This window comes from Phalaenopsis equestris, unplaced genomic scaffold, assembly GCF_001263595.1.
Source record: "Phalaenopsis equestris unplaced genomic scaffold, ASM126359v1 Scaffold000002, whole genome shotgun sequence".
NCBI classification, from domain to species: domain Eukaryota; kingdom Viridiplantae; phylum Streptophyta; class Magnoliopsida; order Asparagales; family Orchidaceae; genus Phalaenopsis; species Phalaenopsis equestris.
The window spans coordinates 34,555,624-34,568,483 of record NW_018164444.1 but is presented as its reverse complement, the minus strand read 5'-3'; the positions used below and the strand labels follow the sequence as shown (position 1 = coordinate 34,568,483).

General features: G+C 36.3%; 1 protein-coding gene across 1 annotated transcript; it reads left to right on the top strand.

The window, feature by feature from the left end:
* The first annotated feature begins 576 nt into the window (after positions 1-576).
* Positions 577-12,774, top strand: LOC110036693 (cytochrome P450 76M5-like). The gene is made up of 2 exons (XM_020741198.1): positions 577-1,552; positions 12,076-12,774. The coding sequence occupies exons 1-2, from the start codon at positions 626-628 to the stop codon at positions 12,712-12,714; spliced, it is 1,566 nt and encodes a 521-aa protein (XP_020596857.1). The 5' UTR covers positions 577-625; the 3' UTR covers positions 12,715-12,774.
* Positions 12,775-12,860: the final 86 nt, after the last annotated feature.

Sequence of the window (12,860 nt, the reverse complement as noted above, 5' to 3'; positions counted from 1 at the left end):
ACAATGACGTAGATTAGTGTGAGCCACACCATTGTTCAGGCGTTAATCATCTCTCCCACCCATTATCTTCTTATGTTGAGTGGTAACCTCAACCTGCCTCTAGTTCCCTTCTCACATCCAATTCATTCCCTTCTCACATCCAATTCATCAACACTATTACACCGATCGTCAACGTCCCTCTCATTTTTTCATGTTAATATTATTTGATCATGGTCACTTAATTTGTTTGTGTTATACAACTCTTTTATAATGATAAAGAGATAAATAAATATTGTGGTCTTTTATTTACTTTCAATTGAAAAAAATAATGAAATTACGTAATTTTAATTATGTAATAAGCAATTATGACCAGACATGATCCCATGATTTTTCTCTTCTTTAATTTTTCTTCTAAAAATTTCATTATCTTTTACCAATCTTATCTATAAATGTTACATATTTTTATTAAGTTTAGGTTTTTTTCTTCTTTATCATTGAAAATGTCATAGCCGTCCGATAGTTAATGATCCTGCTGCTAAGCGATCTGTTTTTTAGCATGGTAAGAAAATCAATCCACTTCCACCCACAACTATTAACCAGGGGAAGAACTCGGAGAGCGCCAGTTTGCTCAAAGAGAAAGATAGAGATGGCGTTGATCACTCATCCGGACGTCTCAACCGTCACCGGAATCGCAACACTCCTGACGCTCGCCATCACCGTTTTGTTCCCTTTTCTCATCCGCCTAAAACGCAAACATGTAAATGAAAAGCATCGCCTCCCAATCCCGCCAGGCCCGCGCGGCCTCCCGATTCTCGGCAGCCTCCCCTTCCTCAACCCAAACCTCCACCACTATTTCACCGGCCTCGCCCGATCCTACGGCCCAATCTTCAGCCTCCGCCTCGGCTTCAAACTCTGCGTCGTCATCTCCTCCCCCTCCGCCGCCCGCGAGATCCTTAAAGTTCAAGACGCCGCTTTTGCGAACCACGTCATCCCCGCCGCAATCCGCAAATCATATGGAAACACCAACCTCGACATATTGTGGGCTCCATACGGCCCTCTCTGGAGCATGCTGCGCAAAATAACGGTGAACAAAATGCTCGGCGGCGCCAGCATGGAAGCCGTGGCGCCACTTCGCCGCCTGGAAATGCGGCGCACGGTGGAGGCTGTGTGGGGCCAGTCGAAGATGGGTGCGTCGATCGATGTGCGGGAGACCGCGTTTCTGACCGCGCTTAATATGATGACGAGCCTGCTGTTGGGGGAACCCGTGGGCGGTGGGCCGGATGAGAAGGAGTTCCGGAGGGCGATCGAGGAGGCCATAGGCCTCCTGATGGCGCCCAACGTCGCCGATTTTTTTCCGGTGGTTGCGCCGCTTGATCCGCAGGGCATAGGGAGGCGGATGAAGGAGCTGAAGGTGTGGATTGATGAGTATCTGGACGGCATCGTGGAGAAGAAGAAGCGAAAGTTGGCGAGCGGGGAGAAAAGGGGGGACGTTTTGGAAGCATTGCTGGACCTCGTGGAGACAGGGAATTCAAACCCGCCGTTCACCATGGATGACCTCTATAAATTATTAATGGTGAGTCGTAAACTGCTTTTAATTCGATGCTCTATTATCGTTAATTTGCCTGCATTTTTCATCTGCTTGAGCTTTGAATTATGGCGCTGCCTGTAGTGGGTGTAAACTACTAAACTAGCCAAGTTTAAACGCCCTCCTCCTCCGCTTGTGTCCGTCTCATTAAAAATATTATTAGTTGTGTTTGGTCTCTTTACTCAGCGAGCCAAACACGAAATCTTCGAGAAGGAATCATTTTGGTAGACTTAGTCACACAGGTGTGGGATATTAAGAATAGGAACAAGATTTAAATATAACTTAATAATTCTTAATTCCTAATACTTTTAACTGATTATATATATATATATATATATAATTTAATTATTTTGAGTCAAAACATGTCTAGCACGAACAAACAAATTTTTGTTCATTTTCGGCACGTTTATATATAGAGCGCAAAAAAAATATTTGTGATTGGCTCATTTATTTAGCAAAAGAATAAAAAACGAGTTGTTCACGAATAAATAATTTTGACTGCCCTAACTGCTTAATCCTAAATTGTAATTTTTATTTCCATCTTCAAATTTTTTTTCTAAAATAAATAATATGAACAGAATACAAATAAATTCTCACATTTTAAATATTTTAATCGCGAAAACAAACTGCCCGAACTGCTTGTTCCAAAGTTGTATTTTTATTTCCATCTTCAAAAAATATTTCTAAATAAATAATATGAAGAGAATACAAATAAATTCTAACATTTTCAATAATTTAATCGCAAATACACATCTAGTATTTACATAATCTTATAATCTTGAATCAAGGATCTCATGATTAAAACACTAAATTCTCACCCAAACAAGCTAAAGACAAAAATAACATTCATGACATTATCAAGTAAATAAAATAACGAGTTTTTATCTTTGAACTCGTATAATATATTTTGGAGTATGGACACCAGCGGCAAGTACATATCACAACGTGAAAGATATAAAAATAACAAAATCTATCTGTCCAAGTGATGACCAACACTAAAAACAATAATATCGAAGATATGTTTAATTAAACATATAACATATTATACTTTAGAAAAAATTCACTTTTTGGCAAAGGCATCAATTGTTCGATCTTTTGTTTCTCCCTCCCCAGTTTGAACAAACTTGAAAGCTCCGCCACCTTTATCTGCTATTCAATTATTTTATATAAAGGTGATTTGGCTCTAAATTATATAAATAATTAGGAAAATACCTCTTCAAAATTCCTTCAAAACTGTCTCCTTGTGACTTCCATTTAAATTTCATTGATGCCCTTTCATGTAATTTTAATTTAGGTGGTAGTATTATAAGCTATTGTAGTTTCTCAGTATTCTAAATAAATTAAGAAGAGGCGTGAACTCAAAACACATAATTTTATTGTTTTATAAAAATGTGCTATTTTTTGTCTTAAAGTGAACTAATATCTTCGCTTGCATTATTAGCATTAGAAATATACAAAATATATTCTTTTTAAATTTAGCGCCTTATAGCTAGTTATGCCCTTTAACATATTTAGGATGTCCTAAAAAAATACATTTTATTGATGTTAGTTTTACTTCTCCATTATTTTGATGAGGAAAGCGATGCATACAAGAACTTTTAAGATGTTATAGATATACTTAGTTATTTTTTTGTCCATAACTCTTGAGGGAATTATAAGAACAATCTATTATTGATGAAAACTTTCATAATTATAGAGATATTTCATTAACAATCCCGTTATTAATGTAATTTGGGATAGTAATATATTATTCGTAAAAGTCTTATTATAATTGAGATATGTCAATGATCTATGATGAATTATTTATGTATAGAATTTTCAATTTGAAATTAAAACAAACTTATGAAGTCACATTCACTCCATTCAATTCAAACTTATGGAGCCACAATAATATTTTTGGTTGGCGGGTTTCACTGTAAGTCCCCTCAGATCACAGGTTCGATCCCCGGTGACACTAGGTTCTCGAATATTTAGGCACATGACTCGGACTCTCATCATGGGGCCTAGTGCATGGGAAATCGATATTTGGGCCTCTGTCAAATACCGATTTCCTTATATATATTATGTTTCCATAAATTTATTCACTACAATAACTTTCATCCAATAATTAATTGAACCTATCAAAATCATTTTAGTGCTACATAGTGTCTGCCAAAACAATCATTAAGTACTTATCAAACTGGAATCATAACTAATTTATCCACAAGAAGCAATTCCCGTTAGGTACTTCTTAAGATTTTTTGATTTTTTTTTATTATGACTTGGTCTATGATTTTAACTAAATAGTGTCTTCTGCATCCTTAACCATTAAATTCTCAAGTTTTTAGATTAAATTTCAGAATTCATGGCGGTTCTTAGCTTTGTACAAAAATCTAACACATATTGAGATCATGAGAGTGATAAGTTGAACATCATAAATTTTTACATGAAAAACTTGGAAAGGGAAAAAACTTGTGGCCTAGCCGAGTTAAAATGTTCAACTATGAATTAGTGATTACACATATAAACGCTTGTATTACGAACAGAAAAGGATTACACAATTTCTCAAGTTATAACGATTGTGCACAAAAGAGTTCGTTGCCCAATAGTATGGTGTGGTCGTGATGGGGAGTTGTTGTTGGAGCTTTGGTACATCGTCCTCACGATTGACACAACATTTGGGATGATACAGTACTTTGTAAGATGTTTCATGACTTAGTGGTGTCGATTGTTACTTCTTACACCTCAACACAAGTCTTAACTTTGTATGGAACTTTGCAACAATGAGTAGAGGGTGACCAACAATGGTAGACGGTGGCCGACAGGTGACGTTTTACGGTGGTTGGAGACTACATAAGCGAGAGATATTCACCAGATTTTTGGTGTAAAAGCGATGTTGTACTTCAACTCCTCGAAGCTTTAGTCTACTTCTTGCTCACAATCTAGGTCCTTTGGTAAGAAGGGGAAAATATTACGTCTAGAGGTCTGACATACTGACTGCAATTAAAATTTGGCATGTGTCATTGTCTAAAATGCGGAGAAGCTTGAAGCCCATCCCGGTCATGGAGTACAATATGATTGTACTTAAGGTTTTTCTTCGGTACAACCATGTTGTACTCAATGGCTTTCACATCAAATTGTTTATTCATATGTTTTTTTTTTACTCAAGTACAAAATGTTTATGCTAAAGAAAAACCTACTCCATGACCAGAACTACGTGTAGAATTCAGACGTATTATTTTCTCCTTGAGAAGGTGCTAGGACTATTTATAGAGTTTAAAAGAATTCTTGGTGCAAATAAGGAGAAGTTATACCACTTTATTGGACAACTCGAAGAGATTCTCTCGATTAGACGATATTCGATGAACATTTAAGTGTCCTAATAATGTTATAATTGTGCAATCTTGGGCTCGTTGGATTTTTCTCACTGACACGTACTGAAAACTTTCAAAATTGATTTAACGACTTGAACTAAGCTTGATTTGACTTAGATTGTACTAATTTTAGTATCATTGGACGGAGTGGTTTGTTTGACTATATGTTTACTGCAATCTGAGTTCTAGATAATTTTTAATAAAAGTTTTAGGATTTCTTACTAAAAAGTTGTCAAAAGATTCATGTCATGTTTTGAGAATTGTGTCATCCCACAAGACTTATGTTAAATAATAAATTGTTGATGACGTTTTAGTTATCCTCTATTTTTGGTTGAGACCAGTTTCGTCACTTGAAAATACCATAAATTTATATATATATATTCACATGAAAATACCTTAAATTCATATATATATATATATATATATATATATATATATAGTTGTGCTCTACGTCTTGGCTCATTGGTGCGGCCTCTGGCGTAAGTCCCTCGGGTCGGGGGTTCGAATCCCGAGGTGAGGGCACTTCAGATCAATTAAAGCACACTGAGTTTCGACACAAATGAGAAAGCATTATTTGGTGCCCACAAGACCAAATAATCTCCTAGCCTTCAAAATATTGAATTATTTTTGCAGCAGCCTATGCGGCGTGGGGTGTCACACGTTGTTGCGTATCAATCCCGCACTGCACGTAGTGTACCTATGTACGAAAACACTTATATTATAAACATTTTTTTAGTTTTTCCTTTTTTGCTTACACACACACACACACAAAAGATCCAGCGGCTCCACCATTTTTTCTTATGGGTGCCCCGTTGATTGCACAAGTAAACAAGGGTGCTCCACTTCTTTTTATTCTTGAAGCCACGTTGATTACCTCCTAGCATGTCAGCGGACTTCAGAGAGGGACTCCACCTCTTTCCTCCTCCAAATAGGCTCAAAATGGCCCCAAAAGTAGCAAACCATGAAAATGCAAAAAAATTGACAGAATTTGAGTGTAGCTGTAGCAACCCTTCAGAACCACCCGATTTCACACAATCAGATGCTCTTGCGTGTGATCTGCATGATTTTGCATCATTGATTGCAAACCACGTGAAAAAAAATAACACACATAGGTGTGCCGGGCGCGACATAGGGGAGCCCCACTAGGGCGCAAGACATATGCCTTCAACAAATTTTCATCATCAAACACAAAATTTCAATGGAGTGCATGAATTTAAAGATAATTTTTTGAGCTAGAAACATTCTAACTTCAATTAAAAATTCTCAAGAATTCTAATTTTAGCAAACTTATATTTAAACTGACTGGCTCGAATAGAAGGTAATTTTTTGACCTAGAAACATTCTAACTTCAATTAAAAATCCTCAAGAATTCTAATTTTAGCAAACTTATAGTCAAACAGACTGGCTCGAAGAGATAGACCCAATGATGCCAAAATTGATCTAATCGAGCAAATTAAGCATAGATCAAGCTTTTAAACTACCTTTGGAAGTTCTTGGTGCATAATTGTAAGGTCAAATAGATTCCAAATCTACTAAGCTTTTAGTCAAATTGAACATCTTGGCGAGACAAATTGGAGGAGCCCAAGATTGTTTAATTTTGATTTCATTATGACATTCAATGGTTTACCAAATGCCATCCAATCAGGGAAATTTCCCTGAGCCGTCTGATAAAGTTATTCAGATTCATTTCTTATTTGTAGAGAGACATTTCCTAAAATATATAAATAGAGCTATATCCCCCTCTTGAGAGAGACAAAGAGTTGAGCCTAATGAAGGATCGAGAGAATGAGTTGAAGCACAGTGTCATTTCTATACTAAAAATCCAGCAAATTTTTCCAACTCTGCTAGTCAGCCATCGTAGAACACCATCAACCACCACTTGCACTTTGTAATGAATCTTCTTGTAGAATCACAACATGCACTATGATATCCCAGTGTACATTGCAAAAAAATAATGCACCTCGCATACATGATCGACTAAGGCATACTTGGAACACAACTCGTACAACTTCGGGCTTCAGTCTCTATAGCCTATGAACATCATCACAACTCACCACTATGGTCCAAGCGACCAATACAATCTACGTGGCTGTCAACTTATGCAACCCTTGACTTCAGCCCTTGCAGCCTATAGATGTTATTTCAGTACATGCAGTTCCCAAATCCGACCCCTGTGGTCTATAAATATCATCACAGCTCACCATTACCGCATACATTACTTACAACTCATGCATCTACTGACTCGTGCCTCTGCAAACTGTAGTCATTATCGTAACTGTTAGTTATGATTTTTATGACCAACTACGACCAACATGACCCACAACTCATATAGTTCCAAACGCTGACCTCTGCGATCTACCAACGTTATCGCCGCTTACCCCTATGCAACCAAATATGGTCTACGTAGCTCACAGGTTCTGTAGCTTCCCATTATGACTTCTATGGCCAATTGATGCTTTTGAAACAACCATCTTCAACCCACATGACTAACTGCTATCATGACTTTTATCTGCGTTCAATAAAATAAGCTGAAACTACAACCACTATCTACAACATTCACAATGAACTACTGTTTTCATACCAATTGCCTAAAACATTTGCAACCAGTTATCACTAAGATCCATATTCATTGCAGTCAAACTATAACTATTATTGATGAAATATTGTTGTAATTTTATAATGATCATCTTTATAACTCCATCTTTCATAATTCAGAATAAGAGCATATTTGTGTACTCACAACTCATAGTGAATTATTTAACATGGCAAGACCCTTAGGCTTTTTCTAAGATGTTTTACCTAAAAACTGACGTATCTCCTACTGCATGCTTCTCTTTAATTACGTAAGTGTGTGTTGGGTGTTTGTTCAATACTAAAAAGACAATTCATTACTCTACCGCAACAGACCTTCCAACACGCATCATATTTTCTTATTTTTTTCTCTAATATTGATCAATCTCTAATCTTAAACTTATGCTTCTTGGAATTTTTTTCTCTTTTGAAGATCATGCATGGATATGCAAATCTTCACCATGATTACTCTTTTTAGAGACCTTCATATATAAGATCATTGAAGATAGCATTCTAGAATTTATTGACGATAGTGATTTTCTTCTCATCGAAGTTTCTTTAAAAATGCTTAATAAATTTGAACAATGAGTTAATCAATACAATAGCCTAATCCTTATCTTTAATCTTAACATCCAAGTTTTTAAAGTCCATGACTAACTTAACGAACTAAACCAAGTTGTCATTAATGAGTTTGTTGCCTTCCATTGTATAATCGATGAGTTTATCCTTCAAGTATATTCAATTGAAAAGCATCTACAATTTCTCAAATTTCCTCCATAATTCTAAAACAATTTACACCAATCATCTTCTAAACACTTTATCTTCTAAACATAAGATGATCAAATTAAAACACCTTTTTCCTCAATGTTAATCTGTTTTTGATTGTATAGTCTTGCAGGCAATTTAGATTCAGATTATACTAACAGTATTACTTCTATTTTTATCACTATAAAAAAAAATCCTAATTAGTGTCAGACATTTCCGACACTAATCGGTTTGTTTTCCGACGCAAATTTAGATTTGCATCCAAAAAGCTTTTTTTTTTTTCTAATGTTAAAATAGGCTGCGTTAATTTCTTTTGTGTAAACATTAGCGTTGAACTTTAATATGCATCAGATTAGCGTCAAAATTAGTCGTCACTAAAAAATGTCGTCAAATATGCAAGTAAGAGCGTTTAACATGAACGATAATCTTCATAATTTGACATTCGTCCTGCTCCTATCTGATTAGGGTCGGAAATTTTTGTTCAACGCTATTAAATCGTTTTAGCGGCTGCTGGTATCTTTGGCTGATTGCAGGTGTTGGTGTCAGAAATTTCTGACACTTATCTATAAGAAAAAAAAAAAACCAAAACAAAACGATTAAACTTCCACGTACATGCACATAACAAACACAATCATCATAATATAATATTTATCTATCATCACAATTCATAAAAGAAATCTCCAACATACACATAATGATACCAAATCAGATTTTAATATAAACGGATTAAAGTGATTAGAATTCACAACACAAGAAACTGAAAGTTCATACATTACACAAATGAAAAAAACATAAAGTCAACCCTTATGTCAGGGGAACATCAAATACAGAACAAAAAATCTTGATCTTCTTCCTCATCATCATCCTGCTCCTCCTGCTCGACCGGACGCATGTGCCACTTGCGGGCGATCAAAACTCTTCGTCAGACGTACTACGATAACTGTAACGAGATGTTGGCCTCACACACTTATCGAAGCTCTTCATTCATCATCTTCACACGCTTGAGATCATCACACGTTTGACAAGCTCCTCATGCTGAACTTGTAATGAGCTAGGGCCACTCACAACTGCTCGGGAACACTCGGCCTCGAAAGTCATCCCATTTTCTCTGAGGCCCTACACTATCCCCGTTTTCTTCCCCATTGTCTACGCCCACAACTTATAGTCGGACTGCACAGTGGTAGAATAGCTACCACTACTAATGGATGGTGAGGTATGTCTAGCCATCTGAACTTGTGTCTCCCGGACCTACTCGTATGCCTCTTGCATAAAAAAATTCAAATAGTAGTTGGCATTTTAAACATTAATTGACATAATGATAGAATTAATTTTTAACACTTACATTGACACGACGAGAGTGGTCGGATACCCACTGTTGTGTGCCCGTGTGCCGATATGTAAGGACGTGCGACATTGTTGTGGATGGATCTCTGCCAAGCTTGTTGGCCTGTAAACTTGACCAACTAAATATATGAGTCATCTAATTACATAAATTGTAAGCTTTTGAATTTTGACATAATCTTACCCCCCTCTGATAGTGCTCCTTGTGGTGGATCAAACCTCCAATGTGGAGTGCAGGCCCTCTGGCTCCCTCCGTCGTCCGATTTTGCTGATTTATATGTCTCTTCCTCTGGTACTTCGGAGAGGACTATGCTCGGTTTAACTAAGACCAAAATTCCTCCCCAACCCAAGAGGGCCTCTGCCCCTTCTTACGCCCCATCATGAACATATTCCCGAGACTATGTCTGCACAAACCTCAAAATTTTGTTGGAACTGCTGCTTCAAATTCACTGTGTGAAGCCTAATACCAATAATCGAGTTTAAATCCCCTACAATATAGGTCCAACTTCGCTTCATCAGGTGGCAGCTACGCTTGATTCTTATGCTCCACACAGCGGCATCAAAACCTTCTTCTAAGAGGTGAACGGGGAGCTGTGATGTCACTTGTGTGAACTGTTCAACACCAACAATAAACTCACCTGTTATGCATTCATGATCTAACGCTTCGAACATTCATCTGCACCATAAAGATAACTCTAAAGTTTATTGCACCTACACATTACTCATCCTACTTAAAACCTTAGGCCACCTGTATATCATACATGAAACTCATAGTTCACAAATTCAGAGAAAATCAACACTAGTCTAACTCTACCCTAAATTTACATATCACAAATTTCTTTTGGATTTATATATCTCACACTAAAATTTTCATATTTACATACATAGCACAAATTTCTTATGTATTTCCATATATATTTCACACCAAAAATTTCATATTTACATACATAACAGAATTTTCTTATTTACATAGCTTAGACCCAAATTTTCATATTTATATACATAGCACAAATTTCTAATGTGTTTACATATAGCACAAATTTCTAATGTTTTTATTTATCTCACTCCTAACTTTTAATATTTACATATATAGCACAAAATTTCTTCTATGTTTACATACCTCACACCTAAAATTCATATTTACATACATAGCACTAATTTCTTATGCATATATATATCTCACACCTAAATTTCATATTTACACACAACACAAATTTCTTATGGATTTACAAATCTCACACCTAAATTTTCATATTTACGTACATAGCATATCTCACACCTAAATTTTCATATACATATATTGCACTAATTTCTTATGCATTCACATATCTCACACCTAATTTTCATATTTACATGCATACCACAATTTTCTTATGTATTTTCGTATTTCAGATCAAAATTTTTTACACTACAACATATGCATTGCATACCTAACAATGGAAACAAAAAAAAATAGAAAAACCTATGTTTTTTTCGATTTGACACTTATGCAAGGAAAAAAAGAATGAAAACTTACACTAAACAAAAGCTTGAAGACGTGGAAGAAGAATTCTCGCCTTGGACGGGGTTATAGCAGTGAAACGGAGTTAGATTTTCCGAAGAAGTTGAGGAGACGACGAAGGAACGAAGCTGAAGAAAAAAGAGCACGCGAAGTAGAGCTGCGGTTCGCATGAACCATATTTTAGGGCTTTAGCGTCGGAATAGCGTAGAATATGGCCGACTCACTTAATACTATTAAGTGAGTTTAGCGTCTCGTTAACGTCATTTCTTCTAATTTTGGGACTGCGGTGCAGCACTAATGGACGCTAATCAGTCACTAATTTTGCGTCAAAAATAAATCAGATGCTAATTAACAATTTTGATGTAGTGTATCTTCTAAAAATCAAAATCATTTTTATCTACAAATCTCTCTACATAATACTTTATCACTGTGTCTTTACTAATTCTTAAATGATACTCTGACAACAGCCTGTTGAAAACAAAGATAAAAAATACAGTTGAACTTTCACAAAAGATGAATGTTAACCGGCAAAAATAGTGAATAAATTTCTGAATATGAATTAAAACTCAATGCTATAGCATTAAATTAATCTAACCATTTTCAAAAGAATAGCAATCTAATTGACTACATGAGATAAATAAAAGCTAAACAAAAAAGTAAATTCCACCCTGAGAAGCTTATATTATTTTCAATATGTATAATCCTGAATAAGAGTATATAAAATAAGAGCTGATTGATTATTTATAAATTGTACTAATATTACAATAAATTTAAAATTTTAAAACTTATATAGTCAAATTTAGTTCAGGATCCAAATTCTTGTTTTTCTTAAATCACAGATCTTATTTGATGATTCTAAAACGAATTTATACCAAAAGCTGCCATTTTTGCTAAAATCCAAGCAAAGTTGGATCAATTTACTGAATAAAATGGGTCGATTATCCTTCCAAAAAACTAACATGAATTTATTAACATCGCAGAATCTCGTCGGGGGAGCAACAGACAACATTACTACAGCTATAGAATGGTCAATGGCGGAGCTGCTAAACCACCCAATGAAGATGCGAATAGCTCAGCAAGAGCTTGACGCCGTCGTTGGAAAGCATCGCGTCGTTGAAGAGTCAGACATCTCTCAACTCCGCTACTTGTGCGCCGTCACCAAAGAAGCGCTCCGACTCTACCCACCAGTTCCTTTGTTCATACCCCACAGCCCGAGCTCTAACTGTGCCGTTGGCGGCTTCTCCATTCCCACTTGCACCACCGTCTTCGTCAACGCGTGGGCCATTCATAGGGATCCCTGTTTTTGGGGGAAGGATGCAGGGGAGTTCAAGCCGGAGAGGTGGTTGGAAGCTGCCAAGGAAAAGAGTAGTTTTTCTTTTGGAGGGAATGAGTTTTGCTACATGCCATTTGGGGCGGGGAGAAGAATGTGTGTAGGAGTTGCAATGGGAGAGAAGATGGTTGTTTACATTTTGGCATCTCTATTGCATTCGTTCGACTGGCAGTTGCCGGAGGGGAAGTCGCTAGATCTTCAGGAGAGGTTTGGGACGGTTTTAAGGAAGACGGAGCAGCTCTTTGCGGTGCCGGCGGTGAGGTTGGACAAGACGGAGCTTTATGTTTAGATGATGATCGTCTGTAGTAATAATAGGCTTTACCTCTTAAAAGTTCAGTATCATTTTTTGTTAGGGTTGTTTGGGATTACTGTATTTTTTTTTTTTTTTTTTTTTTTTTTTATCTTTTTTTTTTTAATTTGTATTTGAGGGGTTAC